General features: G+C 46.3%; 1 protein-coding gene across 3 annotated transcripts in view; it reads right to left on the minus strand.

Annotated features, from left to right (window-relative positions):
* Positions 1-1,275: 1,275 nt before the first annotated feature.
* The window catches only part of FAM219A (family with sequence similarity 219 member A), a 103,089-nt gene continuing 78,517 nt past the window's right edge, over positions 1,276-25,847 (minus strand). For 2 of the 3 annotated variants that reach the window (XM_042804449.1, XM_042804446.1), the window contains exons 3-6: positions 16,132-16,234; positions 11,942-12,022; positions 11,524-11,578; positions 1,276-10,330 (exon numbers count right to left, since the gene is read on the minus strand). In XM_042804449.1, the coding sequence (XP_042660383.1) occupies positions 10,172-10,330; positions 11,524-11,578; positions 11,942-12,022; positions 16,132-16,234 (398 nt within the window). In that variant the 3' untranslated portion in view covers positions 1,276-10,171. The remainder of the gene's footprint in view (positions 10,331-11,523; positions 11,579-11,941; positions 12,023-16,131; positions 16,235-25,847) is intronic. The other variant, XM_042804447.1, reaches the window with a different exon arrangement.

The raw sequence follows: 25,847 nt of genomic DNA on the forward strand, positions 1-25,847 counted from the left end.
CAACTGCTCTGCCAGCTCAGGGTGGTGCTTACGTGATCAGTGATGTCATAGTGTGGGAGAAGGGGGGTTTGGTGGCTCAGTCCCATAGCTACGCTCTGGTTCTAGCCTAGGGCACAGCAGTGGCTGCCTGCATCTCCTCACGGGCTTGTACCCTCCTGGGTTTGTTCTGGCTCTAAGCTTCCTCCCGTCCTGCAGGCAATTACCTTAACAATGGTAGGGAAGTTTCAGCTGGTCCTAGTCAAGGCAATTTAATTTTGGGAGGTGCAGGAGACATGACAGTGGCTTTTCCAGTCCCTCTCTCCCATGTTTCCTTGGAAATCCTGCAGCAACCTGACTGTGTGTAAACAGCATCGCACCAGTGCAGCCAATGCCCAGGGCACAGCACCAGCCACTGCTGTCCCAGCCTGCTGGGGTAGCCAGGGGAATTACTGTCTGCTCTGCCTCCCCCCTTTTTAATTAAAAAGCTGTGTTTAGGTGATCCTGTGTGGCTTGTTTGCTCTACTGTCCTGAGTGATGGGCTCTGTAGTCAGAGCGAGTGATCCTCATCCATCTCAGCATAGAGAGGCAACTGGGTTGTGCCAGGGAGGGATTTGCATGAACTGGGTTTGCTCTTCTCTGAGCTGGGGAGTTGAGCAGAAATCTCTGCCCCCGCAGAAATCCCACTCTGGCCTGGCTCATTACACAGTGCCAACTCAGAGCCTCGCTCCGCTGCTGGCTCTGACCCCTCTGCTGCCATGTTTTTGGAGCTGACCGGTGAAGACCCCTGTCCAGCTTGGCAGGGTGGATGCTAACTCACCCCCCTGAAAGGTTGCAGAGCCTTGCTCTGTTTGCTGCAGGGGACGGTGGGGCTGGGCAGCCCGGGACACCCGAATGCCTCCAGGCAAACATGATCAGTGCACCGTTAGAGATGAAATGAAGAGAACAAGTTGCCGTTGATTTTCACACCTTACTGGTCTCTGTTGAGCCAGGCTTAGGCTCCCCATCAGCCCCATCACCTCTCGGGAGCCAGTGGGAGACTGGGAGGGAAGGGTGGGCACAGGGGTGCCCACCTCCTGCCCCGGGTCCGTGGCCTTGGAGCACCCCAGGGCACAGACCTGGGGGGCGCAGCTCTGCACAGAGGTGGAGTCCAAGCCTCTCGGTTGTGGGGGGTCTAATCCTGCACTGGACCGGCTGCAGGCATGAGCCACTGGCACCCACTGATTTCAGTATCCCCGTTTGCTGTGGGCTCAGAGGAGATGGTACAGTTCGCTCCAATGAGAAAGGTTGGCAGGCTGGTTTTCATATGTATGCTTTTTAATATCATTAATTCTGTTACACTACACACAACCAGTAACAATGATAAATACTGCAATGGAAATGTTAAAAAAAATATTATACATGTTTCATGTTTTTGAAAAAAACCCCACATTTTAAAATAAATTAATGCATAAAACTGATGGTAGAAAAAAGAAAACCCAAAACAAACCACAACACAACTGATCTGTTTAAGGCAATACTCTACGCAGACGGGAACAGAAGTACAACAGTGTGCTACATGTTCTGAACGGGAAAAAAAGAAAGAAAACCCATACAAGATGCAGATTGATGCTTCAGGAGTGAAAAAACTTCCCAAACCAGATAATAAAACCAATGGCCAAGTTAAGTGCAGCATTAATACACTCTGCATGTCAAATGATTAGTAGGTTCCTAACATGGACTAAGGTCAAGCTACAACAAATTTATCTTCCTAATTAAAAGGTTATTCAGGTCAAACCCTACATTTAACTCTAGTTTGCATTTGGCTGTTTCAGCTATGTTTCACTATATGCAAGGACAGCCGGAAAATCATCTCCTGCTCTTGAGATTAACGCAAAGGTCGGGAGGTCTCTCCTCCTGAAAGGTATTTCCATTAAATACATCCAAAAAGGTGATCCTGAAATGCCTCCTGCCACCCCCTCCCCTGGGGCGCCAGGCACCGCATGGGGAAAGGAGACCTGGGAAGCATTTGCTTGGGTTGAGTTTTTTCCAAGCTAATAACACGAAATGGAAGTGCAGATTTGATCCAGACTCAGAGGAGTGCTGTTTCCCTGTCTGACAGAAATGCCTACTTGGAGCCTGCTGAAAGCTCTTTGCCAGCATGGGAGAAACCCAGCCTGTATCCAGGCTCTGGATACAGCCACGACGTTTGCTATTAAAGTTGGTGCGAAGCTGCATACCTGCCCAGACAGCCAATGAATTCCAACTATTAATGCAGCCCAGAACTTGGCCACTGGAAGGTGGACAATAATCATAATGCCAAAAAAATCCCCCTCTCCCTCAAAAAAGAAAAGAAAAGGGACAGTAGCCACTTTCTGCCTGCTTCCCCCAGTGGATCCCCATCAAGTGCCACCTACGCAAGATCAGCAGTGCCAGATCTCACCAGCATTGACCCAGTAACTTCCCAGTAAGGTGCATGTCTGCAAGGTGCTGCTAGGGGAAAAAGAAGCTTCTTGGGACACAGTCAGAGCCTCCTATACTGCCCTGCTGGAGTGTGTGCGGAGGAAGCTATGGTACACGAGCCACTTGTGATGGCCAACGACTGTCTGGGTTCGGGTAGGAGGGGGGATGCAGAACTGGGCTGAGAGTCACTTTGGTGCAGCTGCCTCCGATGCTCATCATTAGTGCGTAGGGCAGGAGGGGGAAGAAAGGCAATGGCTGCTTTGAGGAGTGGAAGAAGGATGTGTGCAATATAACAAGGCTTGCAATTCTAGGACTAACCACTGGACATGGATACCAAAGATTACCTGTAACAACTAGCTACCCTTCTACTGTCGCTGCTCCATCACCCACTTTCTGGTCTGATTCTTCAATTTGGGAAGCTGTGTCCGTTTGGCACGGTGGCCAACACTGACTCTCCCACCCCAGTCCCCGTTGCACGTGGCGACTCTGCTACAGGCTATACAATGAGGTCTGGAAGTTGCATGTTAGGCACAGACCAGCTCTGCATGCAAGTAGCACCTGCTTTCAGACCCTTCAGAAATCTATTTCATGGTGGTTCATTTCCTTTATTAAACTGAAGGTTCAATAGCCTCTGTGGAAGGAGTAAAAATGGTTAAAAATGTGCAAAAAGGGATTAAAACCCCCCAACTTTCTCCATTTTCTCCCCTGCAAAGACTTCATCCTCTGCAAGAGTCTTCCTCCCTGCAGAACTACAGCCCTACCAGCGCCTCGTACAGCGCCCTGCCCCAGCGCAGCAAGAGCACAGCCGACAGGCATCCCACCCGTGCCACTGCTTGCAGGTCTCCACCCTGCACCAGGAGCACGTGGGCTGGTGGCAGCCCTGGGACCGGGCACTTGGCTCCCAGACCTGCTGCAGCACTGGCACTGGGAGGGTGAGGGCGGCTGGCTCGGCTTGCTGCATCACACCAAGGCTTTACACTCGCCTGGAGAACCTTCAGCCCCACAGCCTTTGGGCGGGTGAAGAGAAATCCCAGCCTGCTCTCTGGCTCACCCACCATCTCATTTGTTGGATTTGTCACTGGTCTGACATTCGCCTTGGGTTTGTCTCAGGACAGAGGCAGCTGCAAGCCAAACACAGCTGCTACTGCAGCTCTTCCATGCAAAAGAAACCTGTGAGCTGGGGATAAGAAGATGAAGGTGATAAAAGCCAGAAGGACTGTTGAGAAGAGAGCTTGTTTAAGTTTCCCAGCTCTCTCCATGCATCCGTATTACATCTCCCAAGAAACTTTGCATCTCCCAAATCATGCAGGCTCAAGGAAGGTGGGTAACAAATGGAGTCACAGCTTTTTTGGGGTGCAGAAGCAAGAGGGCAGCCTGGGTGGAGAGCAGTGCTTCTCAGTAAGCTCATCTGGGGCAGCTGGATAGGCAACTAAGGAAGAAATGCTGCTCTGGGATGGTAAACATCTCGGCAGGTAACAGGACTTATCTTAGCACAGCCTCTCAGTGGCCTTTTCTTTTGCTGGTGCCTACTGTCCTAGAATCCAAAGACACGTCTGAGGCAGTCACACTGTAATGAGGCTTCTTTTGTCCCTTCGACTCCCTGATGCAATCCCACCACCTGTATCACCATTTGTTACTATGGAAATGGCTCCACAGACCAGGCACAACCAGTGAGGAGGGCTTCTTCCAGGAGCAAATCTATCTTTGGCTGGATCAGCTTTTTAGAGAAAGAGGCTCGAAGCCACCACCAGTGACAAGTGGGTCTGGGAAGCAATGGGAAGAGCTGCTCTCCACAGGAAGCAGGGAAAGCTGCAATCTGTCCTGCCAGTGCCTGTGCTGCTCTGCAACATGGCTTGCTGCATGGTTGCATGGGCCACTGTGCTCTGCTCCATGTAATCTCAATTAGTCCCCAACCTTTGCCTCCCCAGTGCTCAGCCAGGCAGCATTTAGCTGCTGCGATCCTGGGATTGACACCACAGTCAAGGAGGGTAAAGGAGGGGGTGTAGCTGTAACGTTTTGGAAGCAATGCAGCAGCTCAGCTGCATAGTACAGGGAGTTAAAATACAGATGCCAGTCCCTGTGAGAAACCTGCATTAATCTTCTGCAGGTAACCTCAGGTCACAACCTCTTCCTCTGTGCTAAATTGCTGGCTCTTCTGCTTCAGGGATTGTGTGGCTCTGTAACGGAGGTGGGTTTGTCTGATGAGATTTGGTTCAAGGTTTGGAACAATCACTCTTACAGGAAAGCCTTGAAAGGAAATGACAAGCATGCAATGTTCTCCTAGAGATGAAAAGCACCTTAAAATTAAGACCTTCCCATGATTTCCCCTTAGGCTCAACGTAGCCCAGGTTGCCCTGTGGCACTGCCCATCTATACAGATGCTGCTTTTGCATATGCAGCCAGTGCTTGCTGAGCCAAGCAGCAGCTAAGTCACAAAGCCTACTTCATTCTAGGTAAGAGTGGCCATACCCATGTGAGCTTGAAGGGAAAATGGAAGAGCCCAGGCAAAACTGCCAATTTTATACCCTCAGATGATTACATGGATGATAAAAGTAAGAGCATAAAACAGCATTGAAATATCCCAAATGAGCCCTTCAGTGCTCTCTTTCCTCCCACCAGCACTCACTATCCCAGTTGCACTCCTACATTCCTTAACTCTACTATTAGCAGGGGATGGTGCTGTTGGGCCACCAAATCTTCCTACATGTTCCCTGTAGCAGCATGCGGATTGAGAAGCCAGTTGTGCGAAAGTCAGCTGCCAAATAACTGGGAAACACATCCTCGCCAAACATCTTCCCCAAAAGCTGTTTAATCTCTCTACTAACCTCCATCCTGCAGCCTTCTGGCACACGCAAGCAACATCAGAAGCTGGTAAGTGGAGGGAAAGCAGAGTAGTACTTTGAAAATGGCCATAAAAATTTTATAGCATGCTTTCTGTATCTTGCTTGCAGAGCTATGCTATCAATAGTGCCCATCACACGCTTGGCAACAGGGCAGTGGCAGCATCTTGGGAAGGCAGGTTTCTCCCCTGTGCTGCAGAAGGGAATGGACATCAAGAGGGGATGTGACTTGCCTGAGGTTAGGGCAAATGTGTACCGCATGCCAACAGTAGTAAGGGACCCCAGATCCCATTTCTGTGCTCTAACAGTGCAGCAGACTCTCCGCAGGAGAATTTGGCTGTAGTGCCAGATTGGGGACACAGTGTTTCTGGTGTGTGCATGTGAAAGCGAGCTTTACTCCCCGTTGGTATCAGCACTGCACTGAGATAGATTAACTCGGACAACTGGGATCTGCGCTAGGCCAAGACAGCACTTGGCAACCTTTCTAGTTACTGCTTGTTTTCCTTTTCCTGTTATTCCATCTGGTGCCCAGCTGGGTCCTTCCTTTCTTCAAAAGCATGTTCATGTTTCTATTGAGTCACAAGGTGCTGTACTTCTCATGCCTCCTGCATGCCATTGTACAGCTTGCAGACCAGCCTGAGGACACTCTGTATGGAGTGGAAAGGATTCTGCTCGGGATTGCAGACCAGTATGTCAGCCAGCACACAACTGAGACAACTGAGCAGGGTGGATGCCTCCTTTTGGGAAAGGAGCTGGAGAGACAAACCAGAAGCAGCTGAGTCCATCCTGTCCATGGGGGAGCATCCTGAATTCCCTTTCAAACTCCACACAGCAGGCTTGGTAGCCAGATTTTGCAGTCACAAGACATCTGCAGCCAAGACAGCAAGAACAGCATAGCAGACCCAATGGCCAAGCATATGTGTTGGGGGTAGACATGCAGCAATGCCAGTTATGATTCAGTCATTCTTCCAAGGGTTTGCTTCAAGATATGTCTGGTAAGACACCAAATGAGCCTTTGGGATGGTTGCCTGGACATCAGTCTCCTTTCAGCCAAAGTTTATTTACAAGCACCAGAAAAGCAGACTAGACCATGTTATCTGAAGACCTTCCTCAACACTAGGAGGATGTTCCTCCTCACACAGACATCTGGAAATGGGGAGTTTTCAGACCAGAGAGACAGAGTTGAGTGCTAAGACCCTGAAGTTTAAAGCCAGCTCACATTAAAGGGCAAAATTAGCATCTGAGAAAAGGAAAGGACTTGCTTAAACTCAGGTAATTTGGTGACTGAAATTACATAAAAGCCTAACAGCCATCCTGGCTTTAGGAGGCATCAAATGCAAATTCCTTTGTGGAGGCAACAGCATCAATATCCTTAAATCTTATTTGCATGGCAATTTAGATGGACAGCAATGGAGCCTTTCATACCCCATGGTGCTCCCCTCCTTGATATTCTGTACAGCTTTGGACCAAAAATGGGGCCTGAGAAGACCATCTGGTTTGGTGCAAAGAATGGAACAAGGAACTATTTGCTTTCTTGCATGCAATCTGCATTTAGGAGAATGCCCAGAAGCTCTGCAGAGTTTAGGGGTTTATACTGCTGCGACAGAGAGTCAGGGTCCATGCTCTTTGTTTTTGCCTTCTCCAGGCCATGGCGGCAGACTGGTCTAAAGAGAGCAGTGCCAGAAAGGCCATGTATGTATCTATACCCCCTCCTGGGAAGTCATCACAGCGTAACCTCTAATGAGGGCACAAGGAAAACCTTCTGGCTGAAGCAAAGGTCTGAACACGAGACCTGATAGGGGCAGCCAGCCCTGTCTGCATTTAATACGTACTGGTGGGCTGTCCACCATATTCCATAATGAGCCAACAAACATGCTGCATGGTCATAACCTGCTTAAGGGGCTGTAGTTCAGAAGGGTTAGTGTTCGATTCTTTATGATCGCCACATGTGCATTGCTAATCCATTCAGCCTTCCTGATAATGACCCTACACAGGTAACTACTTTTCCCCACCCCTTCTACTTTATTCCCCTAATAAAATATATGAACACAAACCATAGAGAGGAGAAGCCAAAAAATTGCCATTTTATGGTCCTGTACTATCATGCCAAACCAGCTATTTCTGCAACCAACTCCTTCTGTGCACAGGGAAAAACACTTGGCTTGTGCTTCAGTCTGTATTTGGAGGAAACACTGGGTGTAACGTTTCAGTTCATCTCCCTCCCTCCCTAAAGGGTTGTGCTAGAAGCAGATGCACATCACAAACGCAAAGGGCTGAGGGCAGTTGCAGGGTTGAGGAATGCCTCAGGGAACATGGCAGGCAAAAAACAGCAACAGGGGCAATAAAAGGACTTGGTTATGGTGCCATGGGGCAGCGGTTATCAGGGAAGGTCTGTCCTTCAGAGGGGAGGAGCTAACCCTGGGAGATACAGTGTCAGCAAGCTTCATTCTATCTTAGACCGAACATGATGGCAGCATGACAGAGACCTGTGGGACCTGCAGTCCTCCATGGCTGACCCATGTAAGCAGGCACACTGAAAAGCTCTGAGCTCCTGAGCAAGGGCTGTGGGAAAGGCTGAGAGTGTGCAGCCTGGCTGGAAGGCACAGAGACTGACCCAGGAGGATAAACGCAATGAAGATATTGCATGGTATCAATTCTGAACTGCAAAGTGCGATTTTAGAAGAGTGAAGATTTAAAGAGAAATGGTCATGTCCTATAGGATTTGATTTGACAATGGTATTTGTTAGGTTTTAACTGCATTCCCCATTAAAGACTCCTTAAGGAATGTTTTTTCCCCTTTTATATTTTCTCTGTACACAGCGTAGTTAAAGCTCTTCCCCCATGTCCAGGCAGCTTGCTAACCTCAACCTGAGCTAGCACTGGAGAGGAAAGCGGGCACATGAAGGAAGAACTGGAGACCTGATGCTTTATGCTTCTTTAGAAACATTTTGGAAATATTTCCCCACAGTATTACCAGGTGGTGAGAAAGGGAGAGGAATTTACTTGAGGAACACTCATCATAGAAGAGCTGGCAACTTAACCAGCACTTCTGCACGAGGACACAGGGATGCTCAGTAAACAGTAAACAGCACCACTCAGTCCTCCTTCTGTGGCCTGGAGCCAGTGTGGCTGCATGCTGTTTTGGGGGTGGGGGTCAAACGTAACTTAAATAGTTGCCCATACGAGATAGTGAATAATAAAGTGCAGGAATCTTGTGTGCCTGCTCTTTTAATCATGCTGTGGATGGTATCCTGCTTTGCACTGCACAGAGTGAAATGCCAGAATACTAAATAAACCTCCTAATCATGAAGAGGACTTCTTAAAGACTCAGCTCACTTCACGCAGATTTCAGACGGTGGATCTATCTGTCGGGGTGGAGCTCAGTCTCTGCCTTGTGACTCAGGAATTCTGATTCTGATGGGAAGCTCAGAATTGCCCTTGCTTTTTCTCTTCCCCAGGGTATTAAGCAAGTGATGACCCAAGGCAGGTGGTCCTTCCTCCTGGCAGAGCAGCAAAACACACAGTCATGCCTGTGGCAAAAGATTTCAACACCAAGAAAAATGCCAGCCCATCCCTCGCCTGAGCTCCACATATGATGAAGCCAGCAGTCCAAGATTGGCCAGGGAGAGGACACATTTCCTAATTCCAGAAATGGTTTTGCATTCAAAACAATCTGCTGGTGAACTGGAAATCCAGTCCAGCAACCAAATGCAATGCCAGGTATCCTGATTATTCCAGTACCAAATAAACACAATTTCTCCTGACACAGCACAGCTCTAACACAGACCAAGCCTGGTCCACAGTGGGCCAAGATGGGATAAACAGTAGTTTCCTCTCGTGTTTTTTTTCAGCTGGAGCTGTTCATAATCCTGCTGTTGCTGAAAACTCCCCTAAAGTCTGACACCACCACACAGATGTCTTCAGCGTTAGTAAGTCTCTCCCACAGGCACCAAGAGACACAGTGTCAAGAGAGTATCAACAGTTGAGCACTGTAAAAATGTGTTTTCTTCAAGTAGCTTTTCCGGCACTGACCTTCAGACTGTACAGTTCTAGTCCTGTCTTGTGCAGGACTCATTTTTTCTTAGTTGAACAAAGTTTAAGATTTTTGGAAGCAGATGGGTCTCACAGGAATAAAGTATAGGCTGAAGTCAGTATACGTGACTAGACTGAGCTGAGGAGTATGGTATGCTTGGGCAAGGACTGAATCCCTGAAGAGCACAGATGGACTGTAAATTGAATCTGATGTGTTTGGTGGTAATTTAATGTGGAGCTAAGGGTAGATTGCATTGGATATGTGACACGACAGCTCTAGCTAGTACTGACTCACAGTGAAATGCCACCTATTTATCCTCTTCACAAGTTAATGAATTGTGTCATGCTAGTCCTGGCTACCCTTGCCATAAGAAAGCATTCCTTGCTTTGTTCCCATTCCTGTGCCCCAGTTACAGTATCATTTTGGTTATGCAAATGAAACAGGTTTAGTGAATGAATTAAGACTGACATCCTCTCACTGGTAAAATCCCCTGGCACCTCAGAGTCACCCCTGATCTCACAGATGGATTGGTTTCGGTGGGCAGGATTACCTGCAGCCCCATCTGATACTTTCTATTCTGGAACAGGCACCTTACAAAACATCCCCCAGTGCCTATGCAAACCAAGGAGGTAAATCTGAACCCCCCTGTGTTTGCTCTCCAGAACAGTCAGTTCTGCCAGGCGCTGCCTGGCATTTTGAGCAAGTTCTCTTTTGTTTAACCATAGTTTAAAATAACTTATCAACCAATCATAAAATGAATTTTTTGGTTTCTCCGGGCTCCATGAACACAAAGAGGTGCACGTCCTACCATAGGAGGAAGCAATGGCTGTTAAGTTTTACAGTTATAGTGGAAAGCACTGATCACAGCCTGCCGGCCTCACTACTGGATGTGACAGGCGGTGGAGGAGGTGGCTTGGCAACACATGCAGGTAGGGTTGACCGATTTAGGGGGGATTAGGTCGAGGTCCTCGTCATCTGGGATCTCATCTAACCGGTACCCATCCTTTAGCAGCTGGATGTTCAAGTCTTGGTTGATCTGCTACAGACAAAGAGACAAACAGTCAAACACTTGAGACTTCTTACTTCTGATGGTCAGAAGATTAAGGAGGTCCCTTATTCTGGAATATATTTCCCCATCATTAGCAGCTGCCTCAACAATGAAAGAGTCTTAGTTTTTGACCAAAGGTGAGGGCTGCCATCTGTTCTAGCTTCTTCCAGAATAGGAGTATCTAGAGTAAGATATTCCACAGTAGCAAGTCAATACACTACTTTATCCTGCAATACTCTTTCCATGAAGACAAACTCTCATTTAAAGTAATGTAATAATAATGCTAATAAACCAACTGGAAGCTGGTCAGACCCTCTTCTCAGTCTGGGGCATACTACAGCAGTTGAAAAGTGGTAAAAAGCCTCCTGGCTCTTTGTAATCTCAGATTCAAGTGCTGTCTAACCACATCAGGGTAAACAACACTTCATCAGGGCCCGGACATGGCCCAGATCATTTGATCTGGTCCCTGCTCTTGGCCGTTTCTCTGTGCTTCAGATGGATTTTATGAAGGGGAAGAGTTCCCAGAATCTTGTGTGCAGAATGGCTGCTCAGCACCCTGGGTGTAAAACCAGACCCTGCAGAAGCCATAGTCAGAGGCTCAGCAACTAATTCAGGAGAGAGCTTGGCAATATATTCAGAAACAATGCAGAGGGATTAACAAGCCTGAGGTTCCTGCCTTTTCTCTTCAAAAGGGCAAGCATTCATATCTGCAAGTCCTTCCTGAAATTTCTGTCTGCTCCAAGTAAACACACACTGGGTGACCCCAACCACCCCAAGAACTGGAAAGCACAGCACACCCTCAGATCCTTTATTTGTGTCCTTGGCAACCAGATGGTTGCTGAGCTGGTGTGACAGACAAGTCGATGCTTTTGCACCACGTGGGCCAACACTGCAGGACTAAGCAGAACTGGGAAAAGCTCGAGTGGAGCCAAAGGCAGCTGTGAAAACAGCCAATGGGCAGATCTCTGTGCCATGGCAGTGTGGGGATGGAGCCAACTGGATCACCAGGGAAGAAACAAACATGACACAGTTTCTGCCATGGCCCCTTCCAGACTCACAGAGTCTACACCACTGGCAAATTCGTTGTGTAGCCATTTCTGGCAGTACAAGGCCACTCTAAGCCATTTCCAGCTGCTCTGCTATAAGCATTTATGGCCAGGACGGCAGAAGAGAGTATAACTCACCTCAGCTGATGAGTATCCCGAGGAGGAATATCTGGACATGTCAAAGTCATCATCACTGCAGGGAAGGACAAGACAGAGCAAAGAAGGAAACGATTAGAGATCTGTATTCCCTGGTTAGCCCTATCTTTCTTGTGCCATGAAGCTGTCCTTGAGGCACAGAGAAGTTACATCAAGGGGGCCTGGAGAGCAACTTTAATTTGTGGCTGTCAGATCTTTCCATCACAGCGCTCTTTACTCACGTCTCTTCCTACTTGTTTGCACGCACAGACCAGTTATGGCATATGCCAAGGGGCACAGCAAGGAAGAGTTTGAGCAGCCTGCAAGAGTGGTTTCACCAGGAGTTAGCTTCAGTGCTGCAGTCTGGCATGAAAACTCACTTGCACCGTAATGTATATCGCCTTATTAACACTTTGCATACCTGTCCGTATCCAGGGCTACCAGTGGCTTTTCATCCGGACTCTGATCTAATGACGAATAGCCCTTATTGGGAACGACGAGCCTGAAATAATTAAATGGTGTCTGTTAACCACACAATAAAGCTCAGTGCCACACATAGCCTGAGGCAAAGTTATATGATAGGCTTTCCCCACTTCACTTCCTTTCAAGCCCTCTCTTATTGGTGAAGATGTTTAAATGGGTGCAATTCAGAGGAAGCAAGCTGTGTCTCTGGGTATCTTAGAGCAGCTTCACAGAGATGAATGCTGGACATGCCTTTGGAACATGTTCCTCCCTAGAAGAAAAAAACATTGGGACACTCCATGCTTCATTCTGGTGAACCTGTTCAGCTAGCACTGCTTGTTGTATCAGATAGCTCATTTTTGTGTTGCTTTTCTTTCCTATCAATGAGTAGATGACACTAGCAATAAGTAAATAGGAGAAGGAGGCTAGGGCAAAGCAGAGGCTCAGTGCTCCTACTACTGGAAATCAGGGATCTGGTCTTTCTGCTTGAGTCTCTACCCCAGTCCCCCCCCCAAACACAACACTTCTGAGGTCTCAGTCCTAAATTTAGTAATATGAGAAATATAAGTTGGTGGGTGCAGCATACGAGCTCAGTCAGACTAGCACTTTTTAAATCCCATTATTTTTTAATGACTTTCACTTCATCAGAAGTGTTACAAAGGCTGATGATAACTTTGTACCTTTAATTGCCTGAGAGAGTTTGTGAAATGGAATGCAGACTTCAGAGCTTCTAGGATAAGGAAAATGCATTAATACAATGGTATCTAGTTCACAGCAGTTCTTTCATCCACAAAAGTGCACAAAGACTTTGGTTCACATTTAAAATAAGATCAACCAAATGAAACAAATGGAATAAGATTCTACGTTCAGCAGCTGGGAACCGCAAGAGTGATAAAAATCATCTCACTCAGTGGGTCAACTCAGGTTTTCTCTCAAATGAAGAACTGGTCTTTAACAACACACAGTGATGCATAATGATGCTTCACTAAGTTTGGGAAATATTATAAGATTATAATCCATCTTATCCGTGCTCCAACTGCTCTCTAACTACCTGAAATGTTTTTCTGCTTCTGTTCAGAAAATTTCAGGAAGCCATTACAATTTTAGCAATACTAATGCCTGCCATGCACTAAGGATGGGCAGGCTTAGGGAGAGTAAGATATATCAGATGTTATCACAAAGCACATACATAAATTCATGACTAGTTGTATTTTCTTACTGTGTTCACTGAAACACAAGATTAAAGAAATTAATTTGAAAACTGATGCAGAATTTCCAACCTGCTGCATCAGGGGATTAGAGAAAATGGGATCCACTTGCAAAATTCAATACCCCTTCTCATAGCACTGGGATGGTCCTTCTGCTCCCGAAGCATGTAGGAAGGAAGTCAAGAAGCAAAGATGTCTGGAACTGAAGCTGTGATCTGGCAGCAGCAGCTTGCCCATACAGAACTACTGACTTCCATTCTCTCTCTCTCCAGTATTCAAGTCACTGCTCCACATATACTCACTGACTTATATACACTATCAGGGGATCTAGGAGAAGAATGCTTTGTGGTACTATTTACTTGATTAAAAAATAAATCGCTACCTCTTTTTCTTGAGAAATGTCTTTTTTCTTAATAACACAAAACTTCAATTTTTCTGCCCCTGATCTAAGTCTTTCCTTCACACCCTGATTGTCCTTATTTTTGCTTCCCGCTGTCCTTGGAACAAAGCTGGGTAGCAGTTGTAGCTGCTTTCATTCATAGCTGTACCAGTATGAGCTTCTTGTCTTAGTGTTTTTGCTCACTTAACATGAAATATGTAACAACACACATCTGGGTTTAGGTTATTCTCAGAGTGGACTGCAATATCTGTCTGTGCCCAAGTGGTGTGGATGCCATTGTGGGCTCTGCCTGGGCTCACAGCAAGTGTGTCAGCATCACTCCAACCTTGTTCACATTTTATTTGCTCTTAGGGAGACCAAGCATGTTGTGGATCCAGATCCTTCCACCTATAAGGCTGGCTGTGCCCCTGCCCCAGGAGAAGACTGAATGATGAAGGCAACCTGGATGTCATAAATTCATTCAGATAATACAGAATAACAGAAGCCTTGGGGAAGGAGAAGGATGTGGAGTAGAGACTTGGAGAGGCAATGTGGTTTGCCTGAATGAAGGAAAACGTATTTGATGAGAACAGCAGAACAGCTAAAAAGGGTGAAATGGCTTTAGTTGATTTTCCTCCTGCAGAGACCAGAGGAAGCCAACAGTTCAGACTTAAACCATAACCTGGACATTTTGTAGTGTATCCCACTGGAGTATCTCCCATTATGCTTCAACCATTGTACTATGAAAAGAAGCTCCATGAAGAAGTTTGTGGCATTTCTGCCTTCCTGGGGTTGCCCTGTCTGTGGCAAGAAGACTGAACCATTCTGAGGTATCACTATGGCTGTGCTCGTGGTGCAGCTTGATTCCCAGAAAGCCAAGGGAGCTGGGGGATGAAGGGACCTGGGCTGGTGAGATCCCGTGCCAGACACCTCCCAGCCATATGGGAACAATGGAGCTTAGCTACATCTGCTACTAAAGCAATGGCTGCAAATCTCTGTTTTGCAGATCTCCAGGGATGCTTCTAAAAGCTGTGTGAAAAGTAACTAAGAAGAGCAAGTCTACTGCCAGCAGGCTATGCCTGGCACTGAAGGGGTCCACACGTCCTCTGAACAGTGCTCAGATGTTCACAAATGTAGTAAAACTGAGCTAGCTGCTTGAAAGCTTTTGTTAATAGATGTCACTGATCTGCTCTTCCCCACTCAAATCACTCTCTCTTCCAGCAGCAGCTTGGAAACAACAACCTCTCCAAGCAGAAGCCACTAATTTTACAGGTAGGGACCTGTACCATCTTCTCTCCCTTACCATCTTCCGCTGCTCATTTCAATGTTTCTAAATCTCTCAAGGAGCAAATCTGCTACCATTCCTCTCAGGAAGCTAGCATGCAGCCTATTGCCAAAAGAATCCAAGTATTTCCAGCTTGTATTTAGAAGGCAAGGAGGAACAGTGGGTGTGGAAAACCCAGCTGAGAGCATTTGCTAAATTTCTTGCTGCCACAAAGGGCCTGGCTCCTTTATATGGTCTCAACAACCAAACACAGAGCATGGGGCAATGCAACGTATTCCACCAACATTGCAGGGGCTTACAAATAAAACTTGACAAAGTGCTGGCATGATTCATGGCTACTATTTTGGGTTTTTTGGAATTACTGTGAACAAGAAACCTCATCTGTTGTATGTATTGCCTACAGAGAAGCTCTGACCTGCAGTTCCTGTTCCACTTAAAATATGGTAATCCAGGCAACTTTCCCATTAATCAGTAAACACACAGCATTCACGTGAATTATTCTAAGTGAGGTCCTCCACTAAAATCTGCCACCTTTCTAGTAGCATGCAAAGTGTGCAATTCCGTGGGCCCAGGGGGGTTCTTGCCTCCTGAATGAAGGTAAGTAATACATTAGTGCACTGAAGCTCTACATGAGAAAAATAGAAATACTCCAAAAGAAAGTATTCGGATAGGAACATCTTTGTTTACAGTGGTTTGTAGCACTGTCTGATACTGTCATATGGAGATGTGCCAAAGCAGCCCCAGCAAAGTATGACCATGCTGTTCAAAGTGTGGAGGAGGTGTATAGCAAAGCACAAAGATGGATTATTTACAAGCTTTCATTAAGTCAGTCAGTACGGGGAAGGGGTCATCATCAAAAAGGAGCATGGGAACTACTGCAATAAAAGCAGGCAAGGCAGAACTAAGCTCTAAACCAGTTTGCGTTACATGAAGCGGCATCATACCTCTCCCACTGACAGGATTATGCATTACATGAGGCTAGCCAGAACATGCAAGGGAGCCGTATCAAACCCTGGATTTCGACCAGGCTGGGCTGGCTCTGCCTTCTGCAGGCTGCACTGTCACTGGTCCTGGGCTCAGCTGTCCCTACAGCAACCCGGGGGATGGGATGCAACACAGCACAGAGCATTTGGGTCTGCCAACTCCAGGAAGGGCCATCACTGCTCTCAAAGACTGTTTGGCAGTAGGCAAATGGCAATGAACATTGTCTTTACCCATCCTTAGGCCATTAGGGATTGCAGCTTAGAGCACAGCTGAGTGCTTTTCCAGTCCTTTACCTTGTTCGTGCCATCACATTATTCTTCTTCGGCTGCTGATTAACAGGGCTTCCCATGTTGCCATTCTTCAGGGAGCCCTTCCGAGCCAGCTCCCTCTGCTTCTCTGCATATGGGATACAAAGGGGAAAAGCAAAATTAGGCCAACGGCCTGGCTGGCCACCATACAGCTGCAGAAACCCAGATTTGATAGCAGCAAAAGGCATAGCAGAATTAATAGCAAAGGACATGATCTCTCCACCCCCAAGAAGGTACACTGCAAAGGCCGCACAAGCTGTATCCCACTGCGTCCAAGGTCACCAGGGGCTAAAACTAACACACGTGGACTCATAGCAGGTGCTGACAATGACACACTAAGATGGTCATGGAGCTTCTGGGTGAGATCCAGCTGAGGCAGAGAAAGGGCAGAGACCTTGTCTCTGTCTGCACCCAGATGCTGCATGGACCCTAAGACTGTGCTTTGTGCTGGGGAAGGGAATTTATCCTTCTAACTTTCCTCCTCCTATTGAGGCTGCTGCTGAGGGGCCCAGTAGGGACAGAAAAATGTCTCCATCAAAGCGCCATAATTTAGTGTTAGCTCAGCCTAGCTTGACACCAGGCCTGAGCTACTACTGTTTCCCTAGACAGCAACTCAGCAGACTAACACACCCTACAGCAGAAAGTGTTGATGCCTCCGCTTCTCCTCCTGGCAATCTGTGATGTCCCCTGTGTGTCTTTCTCTTTTATCTCACACTGCTTCTTGGGGGCTTGCTTTCTTTATTAAAAAAAAAAAAAAAAAAAAAAAAAGAGAAATATTTTGTAGCTGTATTTTTAAACAGCATCCTGTTTGCTTAGATTTTCAGAGCGTGTTCTACTCGCTTCATCAAGCTTTCTTTACGTATTCAGTGCAAGAGGGGATTTAAGTTAGTTTCTCCTTTAGAAGAGACTATTTCTCTTAATAACTTCTCACCACAGGATCACAGCTAGAATTTGAGTCCTATAGCTAAGCCTTCTGTAGGTATGCAATATCTGTGCTGTATTAATATTGTTCTGCCTCCAGCAGGGATAGGACCCGATGGATGATGGGTTTTCATATAAACTGATATTCAATTTTCTGATTCAAAGTACTTCATTGTTTCTTGTGGGAAATCAGTTGGGTTGAGTTAGCAATTAGATGCCAAAGTTGAGCTAACTGCCCCAGTCTTATACTGCAACACCAGGCAAGGCTTGTCACAAGTGAGGCCAGTAAGGCAGGAAGGGGACAAGGTAAAAACATTCTCCAGTGTGTCAGAAAATGTTAGGAACTACTTTTGTGGCATGCCTGAATAATAGAGGTTTACCAGACTGCTTGCTGGGCAACCTGAATAATGAATTAATTTTGCTTCTGCTTCCCCTGTGGTGTGTGAAATGTGCTGATACATTTTTTATCTTGCAGATTTTATTCCCCTTGAAGAGAAGAGCACCTTTTTCCACTTGTCATAGAAAAGCAGCATGCCCACCAGATTGTGCAATGCAAGGTGGGCCAAATCTGTCCCTTCCACATAGGTAACAACAGGGGGGACATGTGTCCAAAGCTGCCTTTTTTGAGGGATAAATAAGCAGCAGAGATGCCTAGAGATCATGATGATGAGTATGGCTGAGAGACCTGCCGAGAAGAGTACATACTCCCACAAACCATGCCCAGCCCTGCTCCTGCTGACAGCAGAGGTGAATAAATGTTCATTGAACTCAGCAGGAAAATGATTGGATTAATAACTCTCTCTGGCATGAACAACAAAGAGACTGATACAGGGTCGAAGTCAAAACCTTAAATCAGAGTAATTTCTCAGGACTGGAACTTGCAAATGTATTGGTTATCTCTGTCTTCAGAATAAAAGACTGGTATTTTGCCTACCATGTGAATTTTGCTATTCAGACACAAAGGGATAAAGCAGCGTTTTATGGAGGCAAATGTTTACAACCCTAAACATAACCCAACGTCCACCCATCTACACCAGAAGCTCCAGCACTGACCACAAACACGCAGTGCTGTGACAAGGTGCCAACGCTTTGAGAGGCTGTATAATTCACAAAAGGCACCTGTCTCAGAAATGAGGTTACAGCTTCCGTTTTCTGTAAAGGCAGTTAAGGCCTGCCTGAGCCTTTTAAATGGATTGGCACTCTCTGCTTTCTATTGATTGCTCGGTACAAGCACCAATGCTTTTCTACAACTCAGATTACTCATTTGGCTGATGAATCTGGACTTTCGCTAAGTGTTTTTTTAATACAGTAGGTCTCTCCATGACTATTTCTATGCTATTACTGAGTCCTATTGCAACATGTGGGTCTGAATGACGTGAGATTTCCTATTTAACCCCTTCTTTCACTTATTTAGTGGCTTGAAGTGAACAATCTCAATGCAATGTAAATGTGGTAGGAACATCCATGCCTGCGTCCCCAGCCAAATTTCTTAAGCATGACTCAACAGTTCATTTCTCTCTGGGATGCTATGAATCCCGAGTCCCTGGTGGTCAAAATGCGATGGCTTCCAGGGGGAATGGGAGGCCTGCTCAGCCCTGGTGTGTTAGGGCAAACTCCTGGAAGCTGATGGAGATGTGCGTGAGTCACATCAGGCTTTGAGACAAGGAAACCTAGTATTTGACCTTTACAAGTATTATGAACTTCTCCACTTCCACCATCACCCAGGGGTGCTTTTTGGTGCCAATCTCTTGCAGTAATTCCAGGCTATAAATTCTGGCCTTGCACACCAACCATCATGTCCATTGGAATGGGGGAAGGAGGGTTGCAGTGCCCACTTTCTGTGTGGTGCTTCTTCCTGGTGTAGCAGGTGGAGTGTATGAACCCCACTTCTAGGCAGTGAGGTCTTTTCCTGGCTCACCTGGTTTTCACCCCCAGATGTTAGTTCAAAGGCTAGTTCCCAAACTCTAAGTACCTGAGGTCTTTTTAGATATGTGACTGATTTAAGCACTTCTGAAGATGTTACTTTCAGAGTCCAACATTTTAACAAAACCCTGTAACTTCACAAATTAAAGTAGTTCTCACAGAATCTGCAATCAGACACATAAGCAGCACAGTACAAATGAGGTGAGAGAAGGAACTACAACCTAGCCTTGATAAGTAAATGGCATTTTTCTTTAAAGTCTTCCCCATATTGGCTGATGCTACACCCACATAAGCATGAATCCTAAGATCACAACTCATCACTGACCCAACTGTGTTAAACTTTGTGTGAAACCTGCCAACTATTACCTTGGGCAATTCTCAGGGAATGAAAAGCTAAGATGATCTTTCCTTCTGAGTCATCCCAGATCCTTTGATATGGTAGTCAAGTACTCCCCACTGGACCTAGATGAAACCTTTGCTCCCATATGTCTTCCCCAGTCTCAAGGCTGCTGCTTAGCTTGAGTCACTGAGGGCACGGCCTCACCAGAGGGGTGGGCATAGCTTGTCCTTAGCCCTTGGCTGTTCCTCGTGCTGGCGATGAAAAGGGTTTCCATGCCTGTAACTGCCTGTGCTGCCTGCAGTATTCTGGTATGTGCAGTGAACTTCCAGGAAGGCAATGCAGCCTGATGGAAAATTGATGCTGACCCTACAAAACTGCCTAATTCTGGGCAACTCTTGGGCACTGGAATGAGGAGGGGTTAACAGGCACTCTGGCAAAATACCGAGAAAACAACATACAAGAATGGACAAAAACCAGAAGACTGATTTCCAGCCACTGGTTACTTTGTATCTGGTGAGTTTGCTGTTGGATGATCAATGAAAAGCAGTAGATAATAGAGCAGAGATATGAGGTGAAGGACCAAGACACCGAGACAGGGAAGCCAGAATGAAACAAGGCTGTTTTCCTGCTACCTCAGAGAAATCACTGATTACTGGCAGTAAAAGAGCATTATAACAGCAGAGCTCTAATGATACTATTCACATGGCATTTGCAAGTATCTGAAATAAGTTGTTTAGCTTTCATTTCACTTGGCTGTTCTACCTTTTCCTATTGTACCTAGTGAAATACTCACATTTGTGGTTTGACATCTCCCTTCCCAGGACAACAGTTACGGGTGACTGAGCACACTGTGAGTACAGGTATGATGGCCTGCAGAGCCAACAGGCAATCATCAGCAATATCAGCAGGGTTGGTACAGTTGCGGGGAGGGACAGCTTTAACCAAATCCAGGTTCCTGATGACTTTTCACTAATTTTTCAGACAGACACTTCCTTGAAGAATGAGGACAGAGCAGAGGAGGTCGGTAGGGTATGAAGCAGCCTGCACACGCCTTTGACATTAAGAAGTATGCTCAATAAGGAGTCTGAAGATCCTGTCTGATCATTAGCAGGGTTGCCCTGTTGGGTAATGTATTGGGTTTGTGTGACAAGGTTTTGGTAGCGGAAGGGCTACAGGGGTGGTTTCTGTGAGAAGCTGCCAGAAGCTTCCCCCGTGTCCGACAGAGCCAATGCAGCCAGCTCCAGGATGGACACACCGCTGGCCAAGGCTGAGCCCATCAGTGACGGTGGCAGCACCTCTGGGATAATGTATTTAAGAAAGGGGAAAAAACCTGTGCAAGGGCAACTACAGCCAGGGAGCAGGGTGAGAATATGTGAGAGAAAATATGTGAGAGAAACAACTCTGCAAACACCAAGGTCAGTGAAGGAGGAGGGGCAGGAGGTGCTCCAGGTGCTGGAGCAGAGATTCCCCTGCAGCCCATGATGAAGCCCGTGGTGAGGCAGGCCGTGCCCTGCAGCCCACGGAGGCCCATGGTGGAGCAGATCTCCACCTGCAGCCCATGGAGGACCCCATGCTGGAGCAGGGGGATGCCCAAAGGAAGCTGTGACCCCCTGGGAAGCCCACGCTGGAACAGGCTCCTGGCAGGACCGGTGGCCCCACAGAGAGAGAAGCTCATGCTGGAGTGGGTTTGCTGGCAGGAGCTGTGACCCCATGGGGGGCCCATGCTGGAGCAGTGTGCTCCTGAAGGGCTGCACCATGTGGGAGGGACCCAGGCTGGAGCTGGGGAAGAGTGTGAAGAGTCCTTCCCCTGAGGAGGAAGGAGTGGCAGAGACAACATGTGATGAACTGACTACAACTCCCATTTCTCATCCTTCTGTGATGCCTGAGGGGAGGAGGTCGAGAAATCAGGAGCAAAGCTGAGCCTGGTGAGAAGGGAGGGGTGAGGGGAAGGTGTTTTAAGATTTAGTTTTATTTCTCATTATGCTACTCTGATTTGATTGGTAATAAATTAAACTGATTTCCCCAAGTTGAGTCTGTTTTGACAGTAACTGGTGAACGATTTCTCCCCGTCCTTATCTTGATCCATGAGCTTTTGTTGTATTTTCTCTCCCCTGTCCAGATGAGGAGAGGCAGTGCTAGAGAGGCTCTGGGCACCTGGCATCCAGTCAGGGTCAACCCATCACAGGTCATCTACCTGGCTCCATGCTTGAGTGGAGCAAAGTAGCATTAGCTTCTGTTTCAGTGAAGAGCTCAGAGAACAGACAGTAGTGCTGCCAGCCTGACATACTGGGGAATTTGTCTGCACCAGTCCCACTTACACTAATCCTGGACATTGTGTCAGAAGAGGAACACATGCAGTGGCGTGTGTGTGTACTCACGTGTGTGGGTGTGTACACTCATGTGTATGTGAGGACAGGGTCTAGGATCCTTCGGACACCACTGTACTGCTCTGAACAGCATGCAGGACAGCCTTTTGTCTGGACCTGCCAACCACATCACATCTCTCCCCTCCTTTCTTGTCTACCTTGTCACTTCATCTGTAAGACACTTTGACCCCCTATGGTGTTAAAATAATTTAAAGAAAGAAGATGAACCTGCTCAATAAACAAGCTGCTATGTTTGTGCTAGCCTCACAACAGCCCGTTCTGCTCGCTGACCCCATGTGAGCCATTCAGTATCTGCTCCAAGTGCTTCCTTAAGGTAAGTTCTACTGGTGACAACAGCCAAAAAAGCTCATGGAGCTTTCAGTAAGGCAGGAATAACACCTAACTATAAAGGAGCAAAGGAAATTCATGCTGCAGACACAGTTAGGATCATAACTGGCTCAGCCTTGCATCCTCTCTGGCAACGGTGTCATAGCTGCATGCGAAGGTCCTCAATAAGATGGTGCCCCAGCATGCTAAGCACGCAGCAAATTGTCCCTGCCTTGGTGTGCTTTCACCTGCCTGATTTAGGATGTGTCAGAGGACGGGCAAATAATTGCATGCTGACAAATGAAGTACACTCCCACAGAGAACCTCCGTTACTTGAAGTCGTGTCTAAGTCAAGAGCAGCTGAGTTCTCCCCTTACCACTGGGAACAGCTACAGCGCTAAGGAATTACTTCAAGCACTGCTGTATTACTTAGTGCAATTTAAAATGGTTACCTGCTCAGCTGTCTGGATGTGCCTAGCTGCTTTATGACGAGAGAAAATGGTAATGGAGTATGTGAAGCAGAATCGACTTAATATGAATGTGTCTACATTAAAAATCAGATTTGAATAAATCCTTACAATTACTCCTCTGGTTTCAGCGTTTAAACAAAATCATAACCAGCAGCCTGATCGGCAGAAACGCCATTCAGTGTCAGACGAGGCTGATATGCTTCCTTTGCACTGTCGGCTGGAAGAACGCAGATGCTGACTGCTCCTGCCTCTTTGCTGAGAGCTGCTGGCTGAGCCTCACTAACTCAATTGCTTGTGAACCTGCCTGGCCAGGAGGAGATGGAGCTTCCTGCAAAGGGGGCAGTGCAGTGTGAGTCCACAGGATTTGCTGCAGTGGGAAGACGAAGAGAAACAAATCCGGTGTGACAGAGCTGTATTTTTCCATCTTCAAGGTCTATGAGGTGAGATTTTGGGATGTGTTTGCCTCTCTGTCCCCCATGGTCAGACGAACCATTTCAGATGCTGAGGACTGCAACAATTCCCTGATGAATCCCTGATTCTACCTTCTCAAGCAAGCTGAGAATTTAAATTACACAGTAAATAAAATTAAATTGTCTGTTCTGATCCCGCTGAATGATGAACAGAGTTGTGACCAAACAGAGGCAGAAAGAATGAAGTGCTGACTACAACTTCCACTTCAAGCCCAAGTTCTGTTTTCAGGTCACTTGCATCATTTAGCTTGGGGACATTAGCATGCATCTAGTTAACACTGAAACCTTCACTACCTTTCACCTCTGACAGGGAGTATTTGTCAGCAAGGGCTGTGTCACTTGGAGAGATTTCAGGGTATGTGCATCAACAGGGGCTTTGCTGGCAGGATGTACAGAAAGGGAGGTATAAGAAAACCATCTGCTGAGGTCATGCTGATCCCAGTGAGGGCTGTGCTCCTTGGGAAGATTTGGAGAATGTAAGCATGACCACATGGGTGGCATTAGCACTGCTGATGGCCATGCTTCCCTGCTTCACAAAGAAAGGCAAAAGAAAGGCAATTTTTACTAAGCAGGGGTAGCAGAAACAAAAAGGATGTGTCTGCAGCCAGCCCCCTGCTCTGAATACAGGGAGTATGGTTTCAAGATGATATGCACTGGGTGTCAGTGCTGATTATTCAGGACACACCATGTGAATAGCCTCGCTTCAGAAAAGACTGTTCATCTAAGCAAGGGTCAAATAGCTACGTCATCCAACTACCAACCTGGGCAAGACACAGTATTTTTAGCCAAAGTATGTTATTTTTGCTAACCCAGACAAACTTGGGGTGTTTAATGAACTATGTCTAATTATGAGCACTGACTAGCAAGATCAGAATAAATCTGTCTTCCAAGGTCCCTCTTGGACCAGGTTTTAAACATCCAGGTAGTTGCATTTCCTTATGTTTTGTTGAATTGACTGTTGTTCTGTCCCTTTGGCATGGCTTAGAGTTGGCACAAACACGAATGGGCTTTGAGTGGGTTTAAGCTCCCTTCAGCTCCCAAGAAGGCCCAACCAGGCAAAGAACTGGTAAGTGACCTAGGGAGTACAAAGACAATGTTTGCATCTCTTATTCAAGGATGCAGCTCTTAATTTCTCCTATACAAACTACTGCAACAAGCAGTCAGTGCAGTGCATGCACAGCAACACAGGGCTTATTCTGGGGTAATGCTCACCTCGCGCGCTGTCTGCACAGATTAGAGAGGTTTCTGATGGCCTGGCTGATGTTTCTTTTTGCATTTCCTTTAAGAAAACATACACTGAACTGAAGCATCATGCTGTTCCTTAGCACAGAGGAGGACAAGTATATGAGTGCTCTGGTCCCATCCAAAGCAACCATCTACATATACCACAAGCATCTCCAAAAGTGGCTTTATATTCCAGCAGCGTGTCCCTGTCCCCTAGCCACACTATCTCAGCCCCAAAGCTCATTTATGTGACCCTCACATAATTATAGGAAGGAACAGCTTCTCTGTTTATATCCACTATTGGGTGTTGATGCATAGGAGAGCAGGGCATCCAGTGCAGTGTGGCACCTACCAAAGAAAACCTTACGGCTGTCCATTCTAGGGAAAAAAATTACTATTTTGAATATAGAGCATTTTATATCTTCATGGCATGACGTAATTGCAAATCATCTTTGTAAAACAGTAAGTGGTATTTTACTGCCAGGAGAAACTATTAAACTGGTTTACCTTAAAGCCATGTAGATTATCTGTGGCAGCAGGGGAGCAAAAAAACGGGATTTCTGGCTTCCAGTCCTCTGCCTGAGCTGTCTCTGCAGCCATTTTATTTAGACAGGTTGTGACTATTAGCAGCAGGCAGCAATTCATCTCTCTTTATCTTTGAACATCTTTGTCCTGGGTTTTGTACTGATTTCAAAGGCATCTATTGTCACAGCTCCCAGCTCACAAGGGCATTTTGTTGTGATTCAGCCTGTGCTTTTTCACTTAATTTTTAAGGATTATGGTTTTTATTACTAATGGCTGCAAAATACTGCATATAAAGATTCCATTTATCACTGTCAAAACTGGAATACATGACTAGCATTACTTTTATTTAAATGTATTTTTTTTTGTTTTCCACATTTACCTTCAGAAAGGTGTTTATTTGGTATTTTCATGTACTTTTCAAAGAATATTTTTCTGCCAGCCAGAAGAACAAAGGTAGGTATCTTGGGAAGTGTTTGCATCCTGACAAGCCCAGCTAAAAAGTTTCAGTTTATAAACAGAACTCTACAAAATATAATCCATAAAACTGAGCTACTCTCTCCTTCAAAATATTTTAAAGGGACAGAGAGAATTAAGTTATTTCACCTGGAAAGAACTTAAGCAAATGTCCCCTCGTTATTTCTGCTCAATTGAACACAGGTTTAAGGCAAACTCATTTGCTTGACTCTGCTGTGTGGTGTAGCAGAAAAAATAAATTCTACTAAGTACAATTTAACTCTCTTAATGTAAATAGCTCTCTTCATTTAAAGTATCACTTATGCTAAAGGCATAATCTACCAGATAAACAGAGTTTATATTAGTGCCCACATCACATTTGTTATGGGCCTTGATGTTCTGTGAAGAGGCATTAAGGTCATTGATGAATGTAGTGTGATGTGTATTTGGGAGAGTAATGGTACAAACTTTATTAGTTGAATACTCCCAGCCTTCAGCAACACAGGAGATCATCCTATAGTGCTTATTTGTATAAAAACCACTTGAATCGAGTCTGAAATAAGTGGGCTTGAACTGCATACACATTTAGTCAAATGCTCATGCTTGAATGAGTCTAAAATACACACTAAATGATTGGCATATGTCACAGAGCACATGTTTTATAGCCTATATAAACTACAGA

Source organism: Tyto alba, unplaced genomic scaffold, assembly GCF_018691265.1.
Source record: "Tyto alba isolate M040663 unplaced genomic scaffold, T.alba_DEE_v4.0 Super-Scaffold_42, whole genome shotgun sequence".
In the NCBI taxonomy this organism is placed as follows: Eukaryota; Metazoa; Chordata; class Aves; order Strigiformes; family Tytonidae; genus Tyto; species Tyto alba.